The sequence below is a fragment of the Lathamus discolor genome, chromosome 5 (genome assembly GCF_037157495.1).
Source record: "Lathamus discolor isolate bLatDis1 chromosome 5, bLatDis1.hap1, whole genome shotgun sequence".
NCBI lineage: Eukaryota > Metazoa > Chordata > Aves > Psittaciformes > Psittacidae > Lathamus > Lathamus discolor.
In genome coordinates this window covers 20,953,937-20,979,493 of record NC_088888.1, presented here as the reverse complement: position 1 = coordinate 20,979,493, position 25,557 = coordinate 20,953,937, and the positions used below count along the sequence as shown (strand labels likewise).

The window sequence follows — 25,557 nt, the reverse complement described above, 5'->3', positions numbered from 1 at the left end:
TTTCCAAAAGGCTGAAATCAAGAGGTAAATGCTTTGCAGTTCTTGAAATAAAACAACAGAAGACCCCAAACCAATCATTTCAGTAGTTTATGTTGTATTAGAAGAGCCTGGGAATGAAATAATATGGAAGACACTGATATTAACAATTAAGTATTATTTTCCACAAACTATATCCTCTCAATAACACAAGATACGTGACTTAATCTACTAACAACTATTTCCAAGGCAAATTAATACAAGCGCAACATTTCAGAAGGAATTTCCAGGATAATGACTCACCTCACCAGCACCAGCATTCAGAACAGCATTGATAAAGGACATGATGGCTGTTTTGAGATTTACTTCATCTCGGTATCGTCCCATACTTCGGTCTAGCTCATTCAGCAATGTCTAAAACAGAATAACAGTCTGTGTTAGATGATCTAAACTGATTTCTTGCACCATTGTGCATACTGTTCAAGGGATATGTACAGAGTCTTTTTTTGATTTGCTATATATTTACAGGGCGGATGGAACTACATGATCTTAAGGTCCTTTCCAACCCTAACCATTCTGTGACTCTATGGTCTAATCTCTAACATACATATAGATATTTTGCCATGATTTTGAGAACATTAGGAGACAAACGAGAAAAAAACTAGACAAATACTGTTGGTAGCCTGTGTTTATACGGTCTATTGAGGATTAATTCCACTTGAATATTTACCATAGAGTTTATATGTAGAAACTGATTAACCATGAAAGCAACTCTACTTTTAGCTTTCTGCTGATGACAGTGAATCTTCTCTTGAGGATCTCCTCTAATCAGCTCACAATTCCAAGGGTGATTTTCCTTACTAGAAGAGTAACAAATTCCACTTGAGATCTGCCAGTTCAATTGTATGCATCTCACTCCAGCATTAATAATAAACTCATATATTTGTTTTTGCTGACACACTAGAAAAGATAGAATTATTTTTACTCTTCCCAAGAAGTTTTGGCCATAAAGCGAGAATGAAGACAAAAGTAGCTTTCTAGTGTTCAGCTCAGCAGACCATCTAAATAATATTTTGAAGCTATAATGCTGAGTAAGGAAGTTAATTTTCCTTTAGTCAGTCCTCTCTCCCTAGGTGCTGAAAGTGTTCATTCATAGCAAAATCTTTCCTGTGATAGTCATCAGTTTCATAGGTCTGGAAAATGGAGATCACCATGGAGATATGTCTCAAGAAACAGGGGGAATATATCCTCCTGTGCATTCCCCAGGGGAAAGAATACTCCCATGGCTTCACGCAAACGATTTGCTTGGTTTTGTGTAAAAGTATTTTATCTATCATGCACTGCTACTAACAGCTTTTCTTATATCTGAGCATTATATGCTCAATATCAAGCAAGCTTGGTTTCATGCGTCTTTCTTGCATCTTCTAAATTGCCCAGCTGGTATTTGCAAATATCCTACTTCTGGTATTTGAACGTCCATCACATCCGTGATTTCCCAGTAGTTATATAATGACTAAATATCAGCTCTTCCCCCGTTTTGTTAGAAATGAGTCTTACATAAAAACACATGAAATGCCCTACTGAGCCAGACTGATGGCCAGTCCAGTCCAACATTCTATCTCTAACAATAATAGAAGATTATCTAAGAAGTTTTTAAATTCACCAACAAAACTCTCTCTTCAACATGACAAATAAACAGAAGTAAATGATAATTTAATTCTCTTGCTGTCAGATCTGACATTGAAATCCAAAGCACCTGTGTCTTCTTGGAATAATTTAAGTAGCCAACATTACAGAAGCATCAAAACCAAGAATAGCTTTGCTAGTTTTCTTCAGAGACCTCATTCCTACCATATATTCTCAGAAACGTTTGGTAACATGCTAGAATCTATGAAACAACATAGCAGATACAGCCTCCAAACAGGATGAAGAATGCAAAAATTTTCTATCCCCCACATTAGAAGGCTGGACTAGGAACAGAAAACAGTGAGGGCCAAATTTGCACTAAGCTAACTGAAGAGCAGCACATCTTCATACAATTGTTCAGGCCTAGAAGGAAACACTGTAAATTTGTGCTGTTCCTAAAGATCAGAGTCTACACCCACACACTGTGGCTGAACTCCAGTATCTCCAACCCTTTGCAAATGGCTGAGGTTCAAGTCTTCACTTGAACGTTTCCTGTGAAGAAGAATTCACCACACCTCTTGGCAGCCAGCTCTGTGGCCCAATTGATCTTATGGTTGTAAAGGTTTTTCCTACTATTTAAGCAAAACTTTCCTCACTTAATCCCATTATTTCTCACCACTGACATCTAGTAGGGTTTTGTTCAACCTGCAGCAAACCTCAAAAGGCTTCGGTTAAGTGTTGAAGGGAAGAAGCAAATCAACTGGGAATACAGAATTTTAATTTGTTCCTTGTTAGCTCCCCTACTACAATTCCAAATTGATCAGATTTCTTCCTACAGATTATGTAGGTACTGAGCATGCTTAACACAAAACAAGCAAGAAGGCTCTGGACGGCATGCTCCTAATCTCCACCTTTTCAACTGATGATATCAAGCTTCCTTTATTCCTTCACTTCAAGTTTTAAACTTCCTAGTATCATTAAGGAGGAAAACAAGGGTTCTACTCAAAGAAGCCCAATTAATATTTACATCAGCAATTTAAATCAGCTCCTTTCAGACGGTATTTAACATCTAGGTTCCCCCAAGACTAAAAGAAAATTTTTTTCTCCCCCCAGTGGTCCCCAACCAGGTAGGTGTCCTAGATCACAGACTAGGCTGGAAGGGCACTGGAACACCCTGATAAAATTTTATGGGCTAGTACACAGCATTATGACTTTGCAACATGAATTTGACTCAAAATGTGGAATGTTAAAAAGTACAACGTGTTATGATAACACAATGCCTTCGCTCCACAGGAGAAGTGAGGGGAGGCAGAAAGCACAACAATAATCAGAGAGGTATCAGCTTAGGGAAGAGTAAGACTGTGCCCCTTTCACAAAGGAAACCAGTCATAAATGGGATAATTAGATGCAAATGAGAATGGAAATCAGTCAATTCTTCTTTCTCAGTACTTTTTTTTTTTTTTAGAAACCTCCATTTTCACAAGAAAAGAACCTGAGAAATTCAAGATAAAGTAACTTTTTGGACTTTTGGATGGTCATGCAGTAAATTAGTGATGAAATTACACTAGTGCTGGTTTTGAATGCATCAGGTGGAAAAGAATCCCAGCAAGGACACCAAAGGCTCATCTTCCTAATTCCACATTCCTGCTTTGAGGGTTTATTGTCTGGCTTTCCTATGTTTAATTTCATTTCTCTTCTGTAACAAGTAGAGTAGAATTTGTAGGCACAGAAGCATATTTCAAACAATAATTGAATGAAGAAATGACAGCTTTTCCAGACTGCCTCAGGAAGAAGACTGAAGGCATGCCTTTATGTTATTGTGGTATTTGAGTAAAGATGGAATACTGCTCTGGAGAGGACAGTTTTCAAGGAATATCTTAAAAGAGGAACTGAAGACTGCCTGCTGGACATTAAATTGAGAGTTATTCCAGGCAGAAGGGCAGCATGAAAGGAGGGTCAAAGATTAAAGCAGGAAAAGCAATCATTCAGGCAGAAGCTGTGACAAATGTGAGAGAATTGGAACAGCCACGATATATATTCACACACAAACATAATGCATGGACTCTAGTTGCAAGTGTCAAGACAAAGATGATCCTGATAGACCTGTGAACACACTGACCAGTGGAGACATAGGGTGTAGCTGAGTGCTAAAAGGCATTTGAGTGAAGACTGCAGTCTCAACAAAGAAGGGTAAATTCTGGAGAATCTACCATAGCATTAAAGTGACTCCTCCCTGAAGTTAAGGATTAGATTGATAATTGCAATCAGTAGATGCAATGCTGACAATATAGAAAAAAACCAGTATTTACATCAACATTTCCACTCAGAGCAAAAGATGAGATTTTGTTAAGGAGATATTCCTTCATATTCATAAAAGTTCTATCTATATTTTACATTAACTTCAATTAAAAAAAACCAAACCAATAAGAACACATCAAAAAGCAAGGAAATCTTTTCCAAATAGTAAGAGTTACAGCAGGACAGAGACAATGCAAGTTTAGCAAGAACCATGTCTTAAGTTTCAGCCTTCTTTCTCTATTAATTCACTGGTTGCTGGGTCTGCTGACTACTTTTGACTAGCTGTGCCAGGTAGCAAGGGTTTTGCTTAGAACGATGACCAGCAATAATTTCTGACATTCAACAAAACATGCCATGTTTTATGTTACTGTATTAAATACATGATCTCTACATCACTCCACTACACCTGAACACGTGCAAATTCAAAATAACCAATATTCCAATCTAATGTTTTCAGCAGCAAGTTATGCACTAGTTCAAGTTTTAGGTGGTTGCCAGTAAATTCCAACCCTCCCTTCTTATAAAGAGGAGTTAAAGCAGAACTGTGCACCCCAAATTTTTATTCATCATGATGATATTCCTCTGCAAGAAGCACAGCAACACATCTGGAACAGTGTTTCTTATATATACCTCCTGATTCCTCAAAGTATGTAGTGCTGGTCACTGCAGATAATATGGGGAGAGTGGGACAATTATATTTACTGCAATACGCAAGAGGGGAAAATAAATCCAAACACATAGTATACAAAGTACCAGCTTTCATAGATGAGGAAGGATAAATTCACAGTGAGGTGGCTGAAATGCTGAAGAATATTATCAACCACTGTTGTCAGGAAGGCAACTTAAGGAAAAGCACAATTGCACTGATGTTGTCAGAGGTTAGCATTATCTGTAAGTTCTTTATTGGACATTCTGATCAAGGTGAGCTAGTACAGTTTCCAGAAATCCCTAAACTTTTTCCTTTCTTTGATAATAAGCTGCAAGACTGGTCTGAAGCGTAGATGTAGGAGGACAAGAGGCAAAGAGATATAACAGTCTCTTAACTTACAAGTCCTGGAGTATCAGAGAGCCTTCAACTAAAATGTAAGGAAGACCATGACCACATTTATTTCACCAGCATTTAAAAAATGCTCATCTCTCTGTTAGACAAAAATCCCATTCTATCATCTAGATACAAGTGCTAGAAATTGCACACACGAACCCTTCCCTTCTGCTAAATAATTCTGGGGTTTGGGTGGGTTTTGGTTTTTTTTTTTTTTCTGTAAGAAAGAAAAAAGAGATAGTATCCATTTTTCCCCAAAAGATCTGTGCACACTTCGCCCAGCAACTAATTACATCAGTTATTCAAAAAATTTTAAGCTAATACAAAAAGAGAGGCGGAGAGAACACCCAAATAGGAGACTCTAAGTAAACTCAGCATCTATGTCCCATATGAGATTACTAAGCAGAGTCCCTTCAACAAGGATAAGTTAACACAGTACTAGAAGTGTCAAAGCCATGAGTTACCTCTGCTTTTTGCTAAGCATTGAAGGTTATCTGCACCTGTCTCTCAGGTATACAAGAATGTCAATTCAGGAAAGATTCCTTATTTCAGCTAATTTATAGAGAATAAGCTGGTTTAAAATCTTTCCTTCTCTCTTCCATATGCAGTCCACATAAACCTGTACATCATAACTCTATACATGGCTTAATTTTCTGCTTCTGCATTGGTCATTCCTATCCTACTCCTGTAACTAGAGAATGGTGAAATTCTTATGATTGCAGCTGTAATCTCTTCACCTTTCAACTTTTGCTGCAATTATTATTTTCTCTTTTGAAAGCTCTGAAGAGATTGAAAGCCCCTCTGTCCCCCTGTCTGGAGTCATATATCATATGTGTCATATTTGCATATTGAAGACATGCATCAAATCTGAATGCAAATGCGGCAGTGCACACAGAGGGGTGACTTGCCAATGCCACATATGGGTTAAAACCCAGCAAGATCTCCTGCACCCCAGTCTCAGGTGTGAGTTACAGTCAGTGGGTGTTGGCTCAACACCACTCTTATCGTTTCAGCTATTGAAAGAACGGTAAATTGGTGAGGTTACTCCAAAGTTTAGGAACTACAGCTTCATACACAGCAACATATTCTGTTACATTTTTTGTAAAGGTACCCAGTTCACTAGGAAGAGGAATGTTATAACAGTAGCCAGCAGTATCCACAATAAAAGCCTGCCAATGATCTACTGACCTATCTCAAGGTCTCTGAGATTGAGTTTCCCTTCTGTGTTCTGAATGGGAGTTATCTGAGCTAACAATTGCTAAGTGGTGACAATTCATAAGTTGATTCCTAAGTGGCAGTTGAAGTGCCTCCACTGTACGTTATTTAATCCACTGTCTCTGTTATTTAAACAGAAACTCCTTTACTACTAAATTAAGGGCTTTAAAACCAAGACAGAGGCTCCTGGAATTCTGTGGCTTTGGCTTCTAGAGCAGAACCAATCATTACCACCCAGAAATGCCATCTGGTTATAGTATGAACAGATTAGCAGTGTTCACTTAACACAGCAAATCCGAATTTGAAGTTAGCATTAATGACAAGCAAACAGGTCTTTGAGGAAAAAATAAAAAATTGCTGATAATCTATTTGAGGAAGTGCCTTTCCTAAGACAAAATGAGAAATCTTTGCTTTTTACTACCTAGTAAGTTTGCAGTATATGCACTGTAAAAATCACTCGCCACAGAGATTCATCATACTGGGTATTTCTGGCAAAGTATCCTTCTTGTACCTGGAATCTTGTCCTTTCTGCAGCATAGACTTGGTAGTGAAGCATGGCTCGCAAGACTTTCTTGTGACCATCTGGTACCAAGCAGACAGCTCCTAGGATCTCCAGCACAGCAATCTTGGTCTTAATGTTCTCAGTCCGCAAACTCTGGGAAATGATGTTGATACTCTCTGGATGAGCCAGGACATGAGCCCGCCCCTGGGAGTTGTTCATCAGCGCCTTGATACACCCTATAACAGATGTGTGGATACGACTCTCTGAGGTCTCGTAGTCCATGCTCTTCAGGAAGTTCAGCAAACAGCTCAGGCCATCCAGCTCAATAAACCGGGTAACAAACCTGGAGAAAAAAAAACCAACAACCAACCAAACAAACCATAAAAAACCAGGAAAAATAAGGAAACCAGAATAGCTAATAATGGTGTGTCACAGTTTCAGGGTAATTATATTCTATCACTATGACCCTACTGTTCCATTGCTGTGCTCTTTGTTGCAGTTACCACCACCACCTGCTGTACTGCACCCCAACAATCGCTGCATTTTCAAGGTGGAAGAGATTCTTTCAAGTTGCTACATCTTGCATACATGTTAATACACACAAGATATATTTTCATGCACACTGATCACCACACTTTTGAGTTCAGACTATCTCGAAAAACATTTTTAGACTTTGGTCAGACTTAGCCAATACTGCTTATAGGCTTCCACCTCCAAGATTTTGGTACACTGGGAGAGGCAAACTCATTACAACTTTGTCAGCTGCACTGACTTCACACTCAGATCCTGTGAATATATAGAAGCATATCCTATACTGTTCCTATATAACTTGCATGTCCTCCAGTAAAAGGCAAAGCTCCTGTAATGGCCTTGGGTGATATTTTTTGCTGTTGTTTGATTGTTTAGTTTTAGTTTGAGGAGGTATATTAAGGATGGAACAGCTCCATTGTCAAGCAGCAGTAGCAAAACATTCAGTAGAAGCATCATAAATAGAGGAAATACAGAATTAATCAGCTAAATGACACATCAAAGACTGAACCTATAGTAGGACAGGATTATTTTGACAACTGACATCACTAGAGTTCTGTTTCCAATGTATTCTAACATAAAATTTGCCTTTCTTCAGGCTAAGATTATGCAAACTGAGGATGAAAACAAAGTCTTGGAAAAGTTGAAGGTTTTGTTGAAAACCAGGGTTAAAAAATAGAGATGGGTCAAATTAGACCATGCAGACAGCCTCCTAGACAAATCAATAGAAAAGGATGGGATTATATAAATCAGTTCAATCATTCATTTAGAGTTCCCAGGCTTAAAAATGGGGATTCAAAGATACAAACTGGGCTGGCAAATAATTTCTCTAGGTAGCTTTGTTTACATCCTGCCTCCTCTAACAGGTCATTAGGGTAGGTGCACTTTTTTAGAATGAATGCAAAACCATGTGAATTACATTTGAATTTTCAGTATACCAAAATGCACACCAACAGTAATAAATTCATGACCAGACTCTAAAAAGCATAATGTAGAAAGACACCTCAAAGAAATGAAAACGTTGTTAACAATTGCTACCTGTGTAACAAATTAAAAATATCAAAAATCTATGTCATTGTAATTTTACCCAGGCCCTCTTCTTCCCTGTGAGATGTTTCATAATGTACTTTCTCTCTTCTGTCCTTGAGTGAGATGCTGTTGCTAACATGAATCAGTAATGGAAACACCACAGTGAAAGACTGAATTTCACTGGTCTCTATTCATGTCTCTGCACCAGCAAGACAAACCTGAGCCATACTTACTGCATCTACTGGAAAAATGGTCTTGACATATGTATGGTCTTCTGGTGGTTACACCCCACACAACACAGGAATTTTCAGGGCCTACCTCAAAGTTATGCTCACTGTGCTGATAGATTTGCCAAGTTTCAGTTTGTTTGGGGCAGCAGTTTGACCGGAAATATGGCAAAGCCTGGTGCTTTTAACAAAGTTTCAGTCTGAGGTTTGGGTATTGGTCAAAATTGGATTTCAAAGTGAATATCAGAGTAAGGGCAAGCACATACAGGAACACATGTGCACCAAAAATGAAAACAAGATTTAATTGAACCCCACTAAGACAATCTGCCAAGTTTCACACAGGTCTGATTACACTTTATTTGGATGTGTCATCTTATCTCTCTAACAGATCACAGGAGCAAAAGCCCCTCTGCCTACAGGCCGGAGTGTGGGATCAACATTGTGCACCAGGAATTTGGTAAGTCACTCAAAGCAGTTTGTTACTTAAACCAGTTATAGAAAGATTAAAACTTAGTTCAGTTTCTGTAATGCATTTAGCTGCTAGCATGACAAAGATGACTGAAATAAGTGCATTCACTGCTAAAAGAGTTGCTGCAAAGGATGCATTTGGAACCAAAATAAGCGCAAACTCAACATGTTATCAAACAATGTGATGCCAATGGCTTCTGAGCATTTCTCTGTCCCTTGGCCTAAAAAGCAGAGTTGCTCTTTGCCTGTACTATGAAGGGACTAATTTAAATTCTCCTACTCCTCCTCACCTCCAAAATACAGTTCCACGAATACATCCTATACCTTAGCTATTTCTTCCATCTTTTAGGGGAGGGAAAAAAAAAAAAAGAAAAAAAGGAGGGTGGAAGTGGCAAAAGAAACCAACAAATCAACAACACAACAACCCCAAAAAGCAGATGTTTTGCTGTTCTTTTCACTTCCAGGGCTGAGGGCAGACTTACTATGGATGCCTTTCTGAAAATATGAAGATCTACTGATGGAAGAAAACATCCTTAAGAAGCAGCTGAACAACAGTTCCCTTAAACATACTGTTGGATGGAACACCTGGTCTGATGCTGAGACATGCAAGCTACTACAATCTAACCTTCATGTATTTTAGCCTGCTGTAATGAAAATGTGAAAGAAAAATTGTAAATACACAAAAGTCACATTGTCCCAATTAAGTACAATCCCGTACTAAATTCACTGCAGAGCAATTTTTCTAGTACTGTCTGGGTGAGGTCATTCAAAAAAGGAGGCATGTGCAGGAAAGTGGTGTGTATCACAGACCTTGATTAATGACATAAGTTAAAACAATGTTGGGATTTTCCTGTACTATTCCTAGTCCGGAGAGCAAACACTAATCTGCATTACTCAATAGGAAGCAAATCCAACTACCTCCCTATTTCAGCTGACATCAGAAGCAGGAACCAAATTATGATTTGAATCTTTCTTTTCAAAACCACTCAGTTTCCTATTCTCCAGAAAAGCCAGAAATCATGCAAGAGATGAAGAAATGGCAGTAGCAGTTTCTGGGCCGACAGACACACTCAGTATGAAGATCTGCTCAGTGTGGGAAGGTGTGTGCATAAATGTGTGTACAGCAGAGAAAAAGGAGGAGTTTAGCTTACAGGCTGAGAGCAACAGTCTTCACACTGTTTGGTGTTTGTGTATCTGTATGACTGTAAGCAGGGATGTGTGTGTGTGCATGTTCATGTGCGAAAGCAAACCCAACTCATACACATAAAGTACCTTCTTCCCCACAATATACACATGTATAGCTAACTGACATCCTATACATCCTGTATGTTGCAAAGTAAGGTCTTGTTCTAGACTAGAAGGTGTAAAGTTACGCATGTTTGCCAATGCATTTTGGCTAACACATCCAAAAGCTCAAGTTTTAAATAAAGCAGGGTGTGTTTTAATAGGTGCTAAACAAGCAAATTAAAGCCTAACCTCACCTCAGACTCTCACTTGACCAATTTAGCACACTTTAAAAGTCAGGGTGTCTCTTAGCCTCTCAAATTTTAGAGAGTGCTGATCAGAATGGGTTAGCTAGCTCCAGAAACAAACTTTTCATTCAAATGCAGTTGCAGCAGCCTAAGAGGCAGTGACCAAATGTAGGGGAGGAAAAGCCTCCCTGAGAGTGTTGATCAGCTCAGAAAGAAGGATCATATGTCATGGGTGTGCAGAGAGCAGGATTTTCACACACTGTTAACAGCCAAGGCTATATTTCCTTGCAGCATCAATTTTTGAATCAGAGGGCATGCATAATCCTGACAACTACTGAACTGCTGACAAATTCAGCATAATGGATTTTGCTTGCTGGATGCATAGATGATCATCTCCAGTATGCACTTAATGCAAGATGGCTAAGTTAAACAAAAATAACAGGAGGTAAATCCAAATTAAACAAAAGGAGAAAAGCAGACAGCAAAGGGAGTTAGTGATGAATCAAACTAAAGGAGGTATTTTTCTGGGGTTCCAAAACCTGATTTTTATTTTTTTTCCAGTCCCTTTAAGTTTTTACTTTTATTGCACTTCTGAACTTTCATTTTGGGGCACTAAAATACCAAAAGGAAAGCTCTTCTTTCAGTGCTTCTGTCCAACAGTTTGTCATCACATTTGTTTATAGTCATAAGTTCTTACAAACCTAAAAGAAAATGTGTTTCCTTACAAGATGCAGATGTGGGGTTTTTCTTCTCTAAGTCTGGGGTTGTTCCTACATGTTGAGATGTAATCTGGCTTTGTTATTTCAGGGCAGCTCTTAAACACCAGAACAAAATGCACTTGCTCAGAGGGAGTCAACTAGTTGCCCAGGGATGTTTCTATCACCTTTTCTCCAAAGAGAAGAGGAACTTGGTTTTGGATTGGTCTGCTTCAATTTTTGTTGCTGTTAGAACTCAGGTGTTGGAGTAGAGGCACAGATTAATACCATTACTCTGCATTTTCTACTAAAAGAGTCATGGTTCTACAGTAAAATAAAACACAGAGCCAAACACATGCATTTTTCTTCTTTTAATTCCTCTAGATTGGAGAATTCAAGCAGAGGATCCTTGGTCAGAGCCCCTGTATACCTTACCACCACAAATGGATTCCAGACAGCTCATCCTGTGTGAATTTATGTCTCCATTTTCGTCAGAGGCCTGATGAACAGAAGTGGCAAGGAAAATAGGATTTGATGTCCAAATTCAACTACAAAGACTAGTATTTTGAAGGCTTGGGTATCATAGTGCTTATGAGAGGGATTTGATGGAGCTGAGGGCCTCCCTACTGCAACCTTTCCATCAAGAAGAAATTGGCTTGTTGATCAGGCATTGGCATGCAGCCCATTTGGCAGCTAACAAACTGAGTCACTGGAAGTTAGTTGAGACATAGTACTTAACTCAAAATTTGGCTTGGCTTAACTATTAAAAAAAAAAAAAAAAAAAAAAAGAGAGCCCCCTAACCATCGCCAGCGATTGAGAAGCAAACACTTTACAGGGCAGCTCATAGATGCTTATACTGAAGCTAGTTAGGATTATTATAAACAGATGAAGCAACAGGCTGTTGTCAAGGGGATCCATCAGAAGCCATACAGGTCTGAGAAAGAAAACCTTGCAAGGCTTTGAGCAAAAGACATTTCTCTTTCTTCTTCTCTATTGCCTCGCTCTCAATAAGGAGGCGGGGATGTCTTATTCAAAATGACAGCAGAACAACCAGTGGTGGCCACCAAAGTGTTTCAACTGGACACAGCAGAGAGGCTTTGCTGCCATGGCTATGCTCAAGGAAAGCTATTGCTTTCACAGAGTAAGCATCAAATCAGTTCCACTTTAATGTAACAGAGTTGCTACAGCAAGTCTCAGCAGCAAAGGACTTTGTTTTAAAATCCTTTTGTGAGTTGGTAGTTTGGCAGCTTCCATTTTAACATAAAGTCTGGATGCATTTTACTGTGTTCTCTGACTCAGGACAGTGATAGACAAGATCGAAGAGTCACTTATTCCCTTGGCCTAGGTCTCAATATAGGCCACTGTTTCTCCACTTCCACATTAAAAGCACTCACCCTACCCATATACTAAAGCTACCAAAGCCTGATGAATCTTTATGCCTCAGGAGCATCAGAACCTGGCTTTGTGCGCTCTTACAGGCCATCACAACAGGAGGTAAAAGAAGCTGAGGTTTAAGCGGATGTGTTCTACCTCTCACTTGCTGCAAGGTGAGAAGCTGCATGCAGTTGACTTTTTCACCATCAGGAAGGGGAGGAAGCAAAATCAGCACTTAGCTCTGCAAGAAGTCTCAGAATATATCTTTACTTCAAGTCAAAGTTACCGTAATGCAAATTCTTTGATATAATTTTATTTATTTATTTGGTTGGTGAGGTTCCTAATGCTTAGGCATCAGTGAAGCTCTCTGAAACTATGACTTCAATACAGTGTGGATGCAAACGCATTTGGCCTATTTTGGCCTAATCAAAGGCATTCAGACACTTTTTGACCAAGTGTTTCCTGAGATCATATCAACTACAGTTACTGCTTCTGCACAATGCTCTTCTAACTGTTCAATGGAAAAAGTTTCTATGTTAGTTAGCTAGCTAATGTTCAGAGCTTTGTTCACAGATAAACAAAGATGACCTTACCTTCAAAGACACAGTACACAATAAATTCTCTTGACATTTCTCTACAGCACAGTTACACATAGAACAGGAAGAATGCCAAACCAGGTGATGTCAGATGGATTAGCTGCTTTGTACCAAACAGTTCACATTACATAAAGATAAGGGGAAGATTAAATTCAAAGTTCAGAGCAGATTTTTCCTAAAGTTAAATTACATGGGATGTACATGGGATGTTCAGACTTCAGATATGAAGTCTACAATCTGATCTTCATAATCATTACATGTGTTCGTACATATCTGCCACAGATATGTGGTTTTTCATAGAAGACTTTGTGTTTTATTTTCCTGAAGTTACGTGCTTCAACATTAATGTGCCCTCCCAATTAGGCAGGTTCAGACCAAGGTCTACAAGGCTCTCTGTGGATTGTCTGAAATATCAGAGAGGCTTGTGTGAGATGAGACAGTGAGGTTTCTGTCCTTGCCACTCTCTCCTGTGTCACATCTGACCATAGGGAAGCAGTGAATTGTGATGAAAGACAAACAACATTACCTCATAGGCTGAGTCCGTAGAGCTGTCTTCAAGTCTTCAACTATTTTATTTTTCATTTCTGTTTCTTCTTCATCGAAAGCATAGAGAGTCTGCATCTGTTCAGAATAGAAGATGACAATCAGGAAAGCTCGGGCTGCCTGGAAGCTAAGAGACAAGCCAAGAATTATGAAAAACACCAACCCATCAACCCATGCAGAGGTGCCTGCTGAGCTCTCACCAGGAAAGCAACACCTCAGCTACAAAACTGAATCCAGATGAGGCTGCTCATGTGGACTGGCAGCAGTATACTGCTTTGTCACACTGGCCAAACTAGGATTCTCAGATTACCCCACCAAAAAACATACACCAGTACGCCATCAGAAAACAGCACCTGATTTAGAACAGTGATCAGCTATGGTGATCTATGGATACGTGAAGCAAAGTCTGTAGGAAGACATAGTATCTTTTATCAGACTGACATGGCTGGAGGTATTTGGAAGGAAAACAGAAAAGAAAAAGAATCATAGACTTGCGTGTCAGATTTCAAAGCATAAAAGTTTCTTTCTTCAAGTGACTAAACAGCCTGTAAGTACCTGAAATCACAGTTTGTGTACTTACAAGTCTGACTTTCCTTCCCTGTGCTACCACTTGTTTTAAGATATTGATTTTCCCTATGCAATTTGGCCTTGCTAATTAGGAACATTTGCTACAAAAAGTTAGAGCATCATAAAATCGCTGTTTTTTATCTAGCAAACTGAAGCACACAGAGACTAGATTACCCCCCATTATGAAGCCAGAGATAATTAGAGCTTGCAGTCAGCTGGAACTGAAGATGCTGGGGTAAATTGGAGTGAGAGATGATGAGTGGAATACATGCAAAAAAATAGTTCTCAGACAATACCATTAAAAAAAGTGGTGTATCAGGAAATCAGGGATCCTGATCTCCTCTCAGCACCACTGCAACTTTGTGATGTGAAGAAAGACTCTTCAGTGTCCATCACACATACAATACAGGCTCACAACTTTAATGTGTGACTGTAGAAAGTCAAGACTCAATCCTGGAAATTCTTAGTCTATATAGTGTCTTCTAGTCACTTTAATTGTAAAATAGAGAGGTTAAATGACTTTTATTGGCAGGACTCCCTGGGGATATCACTCAGTGGTGTCTGGAAAGCAGCTCTGAACCCCTTCTCAAATGAATAACCCAATTAAACTAGTATCATCTATCACATATTTGATATTATACATCTTTGTGGTGGAATCTAAGTAGCTACAATTATGGCCCATTACAGCAAAATATTTAAGTCCTTTTTTTACTGTTTAGCAAGCACCAAAGAAAACCTCCCTCTCACTGCAACTTCCTTTAACCCTCCCCCTGCCACCAGCCCGACACCTCACTTCCCTTGGAAGTTCTCCCATGTTGCTTGCTTTTGCAAACTACAGGGTGCCAACATATGCCAGATCCTGAGGGTGGTCATTTGGCTATATGCCATTGCAGCCTTATGCTGAACAGCTGGCAGGGGGAGATGTGTTTAACTCTGGGGGTCCTCTCTCTGATCCACGCTAAAGTCAAATTCACTCAGTAATAAAGCAAGCTATTTCCTGCCCTAATGGAATGACAGAGTGCTACTGATGGAAAATGAGCTGATGATGTTTTATCTTTTGCCAGCATCCCCCAACAGCCAGAAACATAAATTGAAATGCTTAAGCCAAGCCATATATGATCCCTCTCTTTGAAAAATAAACAGAAATCCTGAACAAGCATTATGGAATCTCAGTGGCAGAGTCCTGGGGTGTGATTTGGGGCTTGATTTGTATTTTCTTGGGTGACAGCCCACCTGTTCATCTTTCCTTTGGCCCATAAATGCTCCTTTGAAAGGCTCCCCTTCCTCCAATAGCTTAATTTCTCCTCTGAGCCATTGTGGAGGGAAAGCAGATGGATGGTAGGAAGGTCCTCAACAGTATTTCGTTCAGAGTGAAAAAGGCCATTTTCCAAATGAAACAAATACAAATAATCCTGCCTTTACAACAGAGGGTTATTATAGAAAATCCTTTTCTTGAGCTGCAGGCAGCCAAGAGCCATTCATTTCTCACTCCTGTGCATGGCCAGGAACTCAAATCCTCTTGCCCTCTCTAAAGACAGACTGGTCACACGTTTGCATTATGAAATAGCTTTCTTGGCAAGAATTATAGAAAACATGACTGTCCCTGGGAGCCAGAGGGGAGGCAACTGTCATTGTTTGAGGCTGGATTTCATTAATGTGGCTGACTGATGAATTGCTTTCCTGAACTACAAACTGCACCCAAGGACTAACGTCTGCTGTGCTAGGATGCAGCTAGTTACTAACACTTAACCAAACATACTAGGGATCGGAAACAAAATAGTGTGAGGCCCTTACCTGGTCCCTAAAAACAAGTATACATAAGGCTTCTTTTTAATTATATTTTAAAAAGACATTTTGCATATTTAAAGTTGTAAGTCCATCACCCAGGAAAGCAGATGATCCCGCTGCTTGATTCACCAGCTCAGAGAAATTAATGAATTTATGAAAACAATCATTCACATGGAATTTAATGGGTAAAACTTCAGGTAGTCCAAGAAATTATTTTTGAAAAATAATAAATTTGAAAATTGGTTCCATTTACAATTAAATATTTTATTAAAAGCATGGATTATTTCCCACACCTTATCCTAATGGCTAGTCACTCCCTAAAGTGCTGCTAAGAAAAATATAGGACTATAATGACAGTATATGTGAGAGAGAAAAAAAAAAAAAAGGAAAAAAGGGTAAAGAGGTACCATCAGCAATACACTCTATGATGGGCCTAGTTTTACTTCAGAGTCTCACACATATGAAATGAAAAAAAGAAAAAAGCGAATAAAATAAATAGTGGAAAAGCAACCCAGATGTTCTGATTTCTCATTATAATCCAAGCTCTTTCTTTAAATCTTGTCTAAAATCATAACTAACAGTGTTCTCATTACTGAAATCATTTCCAGATCATAAACAAATGCATGTAAAATCAAGATCAAAATTTGAGGAAAAAAATATTGTACTGCATGCCTCCTACGATATATCTGGATAATACCTTTTCTTTAACACATTTCTTCAAAGAAAACAAGACAGTTGAAATTCAAGGTGCACCACATCTCTAACTACACCAAGACTGAACTAAAAGAATAAGCTATGAATCATATACTACAAGTAGATGTAATTTAGAAAACCTGAACTTTTAAGCAAATAAGTTTAAAGTAACATAGATGTCACCTAACCCAGATGGAGGAAGACAATTGCCATCCACCTGTTCAATTCTGAAAATATACATTTTCATATCCTGTGAAGCTGCCCTGCCCTGAACAAACACCTTCTGAGTCAAGGAAAAGTGCCTGGTTACAGCAGGCCCTTATTACTCTTGCCCCTTGTTTCCTACTCTTGACTGAGCCATCTCTCCAGAAAAGCTGGATCTGCAACTACTGTTCACCTGAAAGTCTCTCTATGGAAACACATATGCAGCCAAGCTCACAAAAGTAGCACAGTGCTATCAGAAGTTTTCCTCCCCAGTGAAGTGAAGGCTGTGTTTATTTGTGCTGCCAAGCAGAGAGTATCATGGGGTGAAGAGGGCAGGAGAAGCACAGGGAGGTTTCTGTACATGTGATTAACAGGGCAGCTACTGCATTTTTAAGAAAAGAAATTTTGTGTACTAATGAATCAGCAGAAGATGACAATGACCTTGATAATGGAAATGGTCTCTAACTGGGTGTACAATCTGTCCATACTCACCAGTATTATCTATAGCATGTAGACATCAGAGACCTGAGTAAATTTGGAGGCTCCTCTTTCTAAATCAGACATTGTTAGCAGCTGTCCCTTTCTCTTAAGGACTGGTCTAAAAGACAGTCTACCAATGATCTACCTGTCCCCTTCCTTCCTTTCAGTCAGGGTACCTGAAGGATTGGACAGTCCCTCCACAGGAACTGCACACTGCTGACTAGTAAAGAGATTCAGCTTTACTGTCTTACACTTTCCTGAGAACTGGGTTTAAAAACTATTAAAATCTTAGAAATCACAGCAACAGAAATAATTGTGGGAACAGAACTGTGCTTAAAATGTATGGCTTTTTGAACTGGATGAGGAATCTGCAATTACTGATATAGTGGTTCCTAACAGTTCCTGAAGTGCTTCCTAACATAGTGGTCTAAGGTTACAAGTAGGGAATGTCAAACATGTCAGGCATCATCACATTCCTCTCAAGCATAATCTATGAGGGACAAATATGATGAGTAACACTGCAGAGGATCTTCTGAGAAAAAGATCCTTGAGCTCTGGGGGCCTGGCCTGCTGAATTCCACAGAAAGATGCTTCATGATATCAGCAGGATAAAGGTGCCATTTCCATATTACCAGCAGGTAGAAAGAACATTTTTGCCAAGCTAATATATAAAAAAAAAGAGCTTCATATATTAAACAAAAGGATATAGATGTAAAATCTGCATGTACAAAGATTCTCATGCAGTTAATTCACAGGAGATGCAAAGATTAAATTTTATTAAATAAAACAGGACTTAAGGCATTTTAAACTAACACTTTTGTGATTTTTGCTACCACTTCAACTCTAATACTTCTTGCACTATTTCTAATTAAAGTATTGTAATACCTGATAGTACCCAGGAGACACAAACTGACATAGACTAGACAGTGTCAGGAAGCAACATGAAACATGTTTTTCTTTCACTACTTCTGAGCCAACTAAACTCGGACACAGTTAAAAAAAAATTAAAATAATGCTAGCACTAAATTTAGGTCTGAAATTATAAGGGATCCAAAATAACAGTTTGGAAGGTAAGAATCTCAGAGGTCTAAATAATAATGAATAGAACATGTCTTTTAATGTGTGTTGGAGCTGGTTCTCAGCTGTATTACTCCAATTTTCCACTGATACAATTCCTGTGAAATCAACTCAACTAAGTTTCATCTGCCTAAAAGTGAAGCAACTAAGTGCTAAATCAGAAGCAGGGGTTTTAACCCCAGTGTGTCTTCTCAACACTTCAAGCATAAGAGTAAATCATGAGGCTTTAAGCCAAATAAAAGGTTACCAATCATTCAGCGCTGAGGCACGCAAACAACATTACTAGGGCTGGTGTTTATTGGTGCTCTTAAAACATGTTTAAAATTAGAAACATAGGCCAAAGTATAGTCTCATTCCATGGAACTGCTCCACATTTACAACAGCAGTATGTACATATTCAATCCAGGTTTACATCAAGTTCATTTAAAGAGCAATCCAAAAGTCACTGAAATCACTGGAAAACTTGTAGCGGATTCAAGATGCCTTGGATCAAATCCTACCAGAAGTATTTGGCTCGGTGAGAATGCAAGGTTTCATGCTCATTCTTTCCTTAATGGCTTTTGTAGAGCAAATTTGTTCAGTCAGGAAATAAAAGCATAGTGCCATGCCAGTCATAAAAGCTCAATCTTTTTTCTCAAAACCAGTCCATAAGAAATTCTGTCATGAAGAAAGGTGATCATTTTGTTTATTCATGACTAACAGAAGAAAGCAGCTTTTATCTTTTTACAATGAGTTACAACAACTTGTAAATCTTGATTAAGTTTTTTTACTAAGCAAGACATATTTTACCATAAGAAATGCATCAGTATTAACACATTTAGCATCCATTAGGACATTATTTTTATGGAATTATTTTATAGCTCATAACCACAATACAATACGTGCAGAAAAGCCTTTAGAAATCAAACATGAAAGCCTATGTAAACAAACAAGGTGTGATACTTAAGATGATAAGAACGGAATTCTATCATCATTTCTGCACAACTGTCAAAGAAAGCTGAGTAGGCATTCCTTATGAATAACTGGAGGCAAGATTTGACTGTAGAGTTACCATATCAAAGGAGATCAGTGGACACTATCTGCAGGTGGTGTTCTGCTGGTGACCATCTCTACTGCATGATTCAGAGGAAGAGACATACTATTAACTATTGAATGAGGACAACAGAAGAAAGTTTTCCTCAAATATTTTGTTGGCTTGTATCTGATGTCTCAGATGTTACAGCCTTACATTCCTCTATTTACCTGCTCTTAGGTAATAAGTAGATATCATAAACAACTATATTTTCTTTAATTCTTTTACTAACCTAATAACCCCAGTGCTATTTTGTAGTTAGGAATCAATTTGAAAACATACAAGACAAAACTTCACCTAGTTTTCAAATAGTTACTTTTCTCATCAGATATTCTCTTGAATTTTCATTCCAGAATCTAATATGACTGTCTTCAGTGCTCAGTATTTTAGAAATAAAACCTGGAAATGCTTATGGTATTTTCTAATCTCTTCTTCTGCTGCAGGAAGGGTCTTTCTTAATACACATATCTTTCTTTGAGAAGCCCTATTTTAAATTAGTCATGCATTTGGGCTAACGTACTTCTTCTCTGGAGACATCTTCCTAGAGAAACACTTCTCTACGGTAGGAAACCTTCCCTGCTTTGCAGGAGAGGTAACTTACTGCTGCCATGGAATTGATGCGGTCAATGTAGTAATCAGGCCAGCTGGTAGCAAGCTTATTAGGATCTTCTTGTTCCTGAAACAGAAAGTTAAACAAGGTTACAAAAGGAGCCTTCACAGGATTACATACCACTGTAGAACCACCTGTGATTCTTCACTGCACTGCTCTTTATTGTGGTATCTCCCCACATATTCTTGTATAATGCACATAGATGTGTCGCATTTATTACAAACTTTTTTGAAAGTGTAATGTTAGCACTGTCAACATGGTGTGCCGGATAAAAAGAATCCCCTTCAGCTAAGGTTATTAAACGCAGAATGATAAAGGTTGATGGAGACACAGTTATCTCTGGCATCTAAGCAGCAAAACCTCAGTCCCTGAAACATACTATGTTTCCAAGTAGAAGGATAGCCCATTTACAGATATCAGGTTTAAATTTTGTTGCTTTATACTGAGAGATTGTATAAATTATTTTGCCTCTACTGCTAGAGTGATGGTGGGATTCACCAACAAAGGAGTTTAACATCTGCTATGGAGGAAAAAATAAAATAAATCAAGAAACCTGAAAAGAAACCAAAGGAATGCTTCATTTTGATGTGGTAAACCAAAAAGAGATTTAGACTAGTTTATTCCATTCTAGTCCATTCCCATCCAGTCCAGTCCATTCCACTCAGCACAACCTCAAAGCACCCAAAAGAGCAGAACAGCATCCCCTTAATTACAAAGCATCATTAATCTGTCTCTATCTCCCAATCAACCTGATATGTTCAGTAGACTAAACACCACAAAGCTCACCTTCTAAAAGGAGACCTACCCCTACTCAGGAACCAATTCTACTTTTTCCTTGGCCACTCAATGAAAATTAGATTTCATTGTAATAGGTCTATTTATTTCTAGATAGGTGTAATGGTCAATGACAAAACAAGGGTTGGTTTCTAGAATCCTAGTCTCCTATTATGAACTACAGATAACTCTTATTAAGACTCCTAGCATATGGTAAGAGATTGAACCACTTGAATCATCCTAAGGATGCACAAAGATGCAGGACAACTGTGTGGATCTCGCCAATGTTCTCTATGAATGTTTACTCACACCAGAAAAGTTACTCTAGAAGATATACAGAAAAATACTATACCTGTAGGTCTCTTGGAGTACCTCAGATATTCCAGAACTCTCTGGTTTAGAGATCAGAAATAGCCCTACATGCTCCCTATTGAGCCACATTCATAAAACATCTTGCTACCTGGCAGGTTCGTGCCAGGCTACATACCAACACCAGACAACAATTCTGCACAAATAAAAATCTTCATATTTAGAATTAAAAACAAAGTCATGACTGAGATTTTGATCTTTCCTTCCCGTCTCTTCATTCCACTGGTCTTTCAACAGGTAACAAAAAGGTATGTCCATTTACAATACCATCAAAAGAGCTTTGTCCCCATATAGCTAAGGAATACAGTACAGACACATCCTACACAGATCACAACTCTTTATTCAGCCCTTGTATCCAAATGAACAATTAAGAAGCGCAAAAGATTTAAATAGAGCATCATATAGTAGACTACCACTGTATGAAAAGTATGAGAGGCTGGCAAAGTGGCAAGAGATCCCAACTACACCCACAGTTTCTATGCACACACCACCTCATGATAATAAATGGTACAATTAAGAACAAGGTGACCTTTCTCAAATTAAGTGAGAAGTTCTGCTGCTTTTCCTCACTTCCTTCTCCTGGCCACAATCAGCAGGAATCCGATGGACTCAAATCCATATCATATGCTACATTATAGGAATATGCAACTCCCTAGCAACAGCCAGCCAGAATTGCCACACTACATGCAATGCATAGATTGCCTTTTGCTGCCCCTTTTCTGTGTAGAATATCCAGTGGGAATCATAACCCTCAGCTGACCTTAATCTCTCATGCAGAAGTCAATATATTGACCTTGCTGATGGAGAAATAAATTAAAACATACAATAGAAAAATACAGCATTATGTTTATAAGATAATCTTATCCACCAAAGAGAACAATAGAGATGCAGAGGTAATCTAGGGGTGGTGAAGGAAGGTCATTCTGCAGGGAACCAGGTTGAGCCACTAATCTGAAATGCTAGGTGTGCTTTTATGTCTTTCTGAAATTTTTCTCTCCATAGAACTATAAGTGTCAAAGTAACAGCTATAATTGTTTGCAGAGTACAGGTGACAAGAACATCACCAGAAGAGGTAATACATATGTACTCTATACTTCTGCCTCTGTTTTGAACTTCAAGTAAAGAAACAAATGCCTGTAAATTAAGGACTATCTGGATCCATCCCTTATATCCCAAAATAAGCTACAATACTTTTTCCCCTTTAAATTCTGTGGGTGTGGGGGTCAGAATATTCTGATCCCCTAAAATATATCTGCATAAGTGATTAGCTTGGCAAATAGTATAAGCTCCCTGGTGTATCCTGCTTTTGACCATTCTTCACCCACTACAAATTGATCTGAACTCTGAGTGTGTCAGTCTTACATTTGGTTTTGGTTTTAATTAAAATTGGCAGAAAATTTGTTTCAGTGGAACACAGAATCACAGAATCACAGAATCCCAAGGGTTGGAAGGGACCTAAAAAGATCATCTAGTCCAACCCCCCTGCAAGAGCAGGGTAACCTACAGTACATCACACAGGAACTTGTCCAGGCGGGCCTTGAATATCTCCAGTGTAGGAGACTCCACAACCCCCCTGGGCAGCCTGTTCCAGTGCTCTGTCACTCTTACAGTAAAGAAGTTCTTCCTGATGTTAATGTGGAACTTCCTATGCTCCAGTTTACACCCATTGCCCCTTGTCCTATCACTGGATATCACTGAAAAAAGCCTAGCTCCATCATCCTGACACCTACCCTTCACATATTTGTAAACATTGATGAGGTCACCCCTCAGTCTCCTCTTTTGCAAGCTAAAGAGACCCAGCTCCCTCAGCCTCTCCTCATAAGGGAGATGTTCCACTCCCTTAATCATCTTTGTGGCTCTGCGCTGGACTCCTTCAAGCAATTCCCTGTCCTTCTTGAACAGAGGGGCCCAGAACTGGACGCAATATTCCAGATGCGGCCTCACCAAGGCTGAGTAGAGGGGGAGGAGAACCTCTCTTGACCTACTAACCACTCCCTTTCTAATGCACCCTAAGATGCCATTTGCCTTCTTGGCCACAAGAGCACATTGCTGGCTCATGGTCATCCTCCTATCCACCAGGACCCCCAGGTCCCTTTCCCCTTCACTACTTTCCAGCAGGTCAACCCCCAACCTGTACTGGTGTAATCTTTTTTTCTGGAACTAAAGCCCACACAGCTGTATACTGCTGAGGTCAAAAAAGTTTTACCACATACTCCACTACACCATCCCTTCTTTCTGAAGTTGTTTCAGCCCAGAAGCATATTAAGCAGGAAAGTCCATCTAATTTCAATGGTCCTTCACACGCCCTGCTCAGATCAGAATTTGTGTTTTACTTAGGTAGAATAAACGTGATTATGTACTTAAACCCTGGCACTCTATTTCCACTATGAAGCACCAAAAATCTACTCAGGATGAACATACAGATTTTTAAGCAGCCCCATGACATCATTAGGCTGCAGAGTGTTATTTATACCAATGGCTGGGCGACATTTTTGAAAGAAAGATGAGTTCACAAGTGTAGCATCAGGGCCACTGAGGGGAAAAAAAAATATTTCATTGCCTTAATTATGTGATTTCTGTCCATGGTAAGCAATTGCTATACCATGTTTCCTCTCAGAGAGTGGAGATAAGCTGAAAACAGAAAGCAATTCAGGGTGTGTGGGGTCTCTGTGTATGGGGGGAGCAACAACAGGGTGCTGTTTGTTTTTGTTTGAGGGTTTTGACCCTCAAATAAAACCTCAGAGAAAACTGCCAGGCAACCTGATGATAATGTCAAACCCTTTCCCTTCCTCCAGGAGGCACAGAGAAGGAAGAAAAAAAAAAAAAAGCCAAACAAAAAAACGAGTCCCTAATATAAAAAGCCACATAGGTATCAAAAACCTGGAAACAATAACCCATCTGTATAAGGGAAAACATAAGCTGAAGGAATTTATTAAAGCAAAGCCTTCTTTTAGCTCCTTGAATAGTGTAAATATCACACTAAAAAACAGGCGTCAGCTTGTGGACTTTATAAGAGGCCGTATCATTCTTCAATGGAGTAACAGCTATGTAACTGCTGTGAAAACAGGGTCTTGATATTATGCAAGCCTGCAATATAGCCAAGGTATTATATAGGCTTTGACACTAATTTGGACAGGCTCCATGCCTTGGTGGAAAGTGGAACTTATGACTTCATACTAAATAGGACTTAATGGAGTTCTGCAAATATTTGGACCATCCGAACCAATCAAAATGAAACAAAGTAAAGCAAAGTACTGTGTGTACAGCTCAGCTGATCCTGAAAGCCTTTTTGCAAATCCTGGGAGACCTGACCCATTGGGCAAGGTGTTCTCTAGTGAGCAGAGACCTTTAGTAGATGCCATGTTAGTAGGGCAAGCATTTGCAATACACACACTGCTATAACAGACATAATCAGGAATTACAGACCACTGCCATGGTTGTGAAACTTTCTACAAAGAAGTACCAAACACTAGTGTTACAGAAATCATGAGGAAATGGCTGAGTGGATCATGAAAATGGAAGACACTGTTTATATGGTGGGTGCTTCTTTCAAGATGGTTTCAGCCTTGAAAGAAACAGCACAGGGAAAGCCTGAGCAGTTACTGCCTGCAGTGAAGCTCTTTTGTGGTGAGCATGGGCTTTCAGTTTCCAGTGATGATACACTGGTATTTTACTGCAGCAACAGACACCAAACAATGTTACGCATTTCTCTAGAGCATGTCCTGGAAACCTGAGCATGTCAAAACAATAAATGCATCCACAAAATCAGCAACTGTACAAGGTTCCTTTCCTGCAGATGGAGACAGGGAGACATATATGGTGACATGATAATTATAACAGGAAATCACTGGCAGAGTTAGGAACAGACACCAATTTGACGCTGAATTTAACAGACTCTTATTTCCACCATAATTTATATCACATTAGTTTTGTGCAGTATAGACAAATCCTAGCTCCCCGGGACCAGCATGTGTTTGGCATCCCTGCATGACCAAGCATTTTATGGACTTTGACACTACCCGCACACACACCTCTGTGATAACTTGCCAGGGCTAATGACTCATGAAACCTTTTAATACGCAAACTGAAATAACACTTCTTCCTTGAACAGATGCACCAAGAAACGCACCATATTTTATGGATGTCATACAAGCATGAATACTACTGTGATGACGTCTACTCATTGGCATCATGACTTCCTTCTCAAACCAATCTCTTCAGAGCTGCAGAGTTGACCTTACTGCCTTGCAGTGTTCAGAATAGAATGGGAACAAGCCACATACCTGGTGCCGCAAAATGTGGGTTTAAAAACCTTTCTTGGACAAGGAACT

General features: G+C 39.1%; 1 protein-coding gene across 4 annotated transcripts in view; it reads right to left on the bottom strand.

Annotated features, from left to right (window-relative positions):
- Positions 1 to 25,557, bottom strand: part of DAAM2 (dishevelled associated activator of morphogenesis 2) — a 199,882-nt gene that overhangs the window by 58,289 nt on the left and 116,036 nt on the right. For all 4 annotated transcript variants that reach the window (XM_065680033.1, XM_065680032.1, XM_065680031.1 and 1 more), the window contains 4 exons: positions 20,075 to 20,149; positions 13,576 to 13,670; positions 6,669 to 7,002; positions 280 to 390 (listed from right to left, as the gene is read on the bottom strand). In XM_065680033.1, the coding sequence (XP_065536105.1) occupies positions 280 to 390; positions 6,669 to 7,002; positions 13,576 to 13,670; positions 20,075 to 20,149 (615 nt within the window). The remainder of the gene's footprint in view (positions 1 to 279; positions 391 to 6,668; positions 7,003 to 13,575; positions 13,671 to 20,074; positions 20,150 to 25,557) is intronic.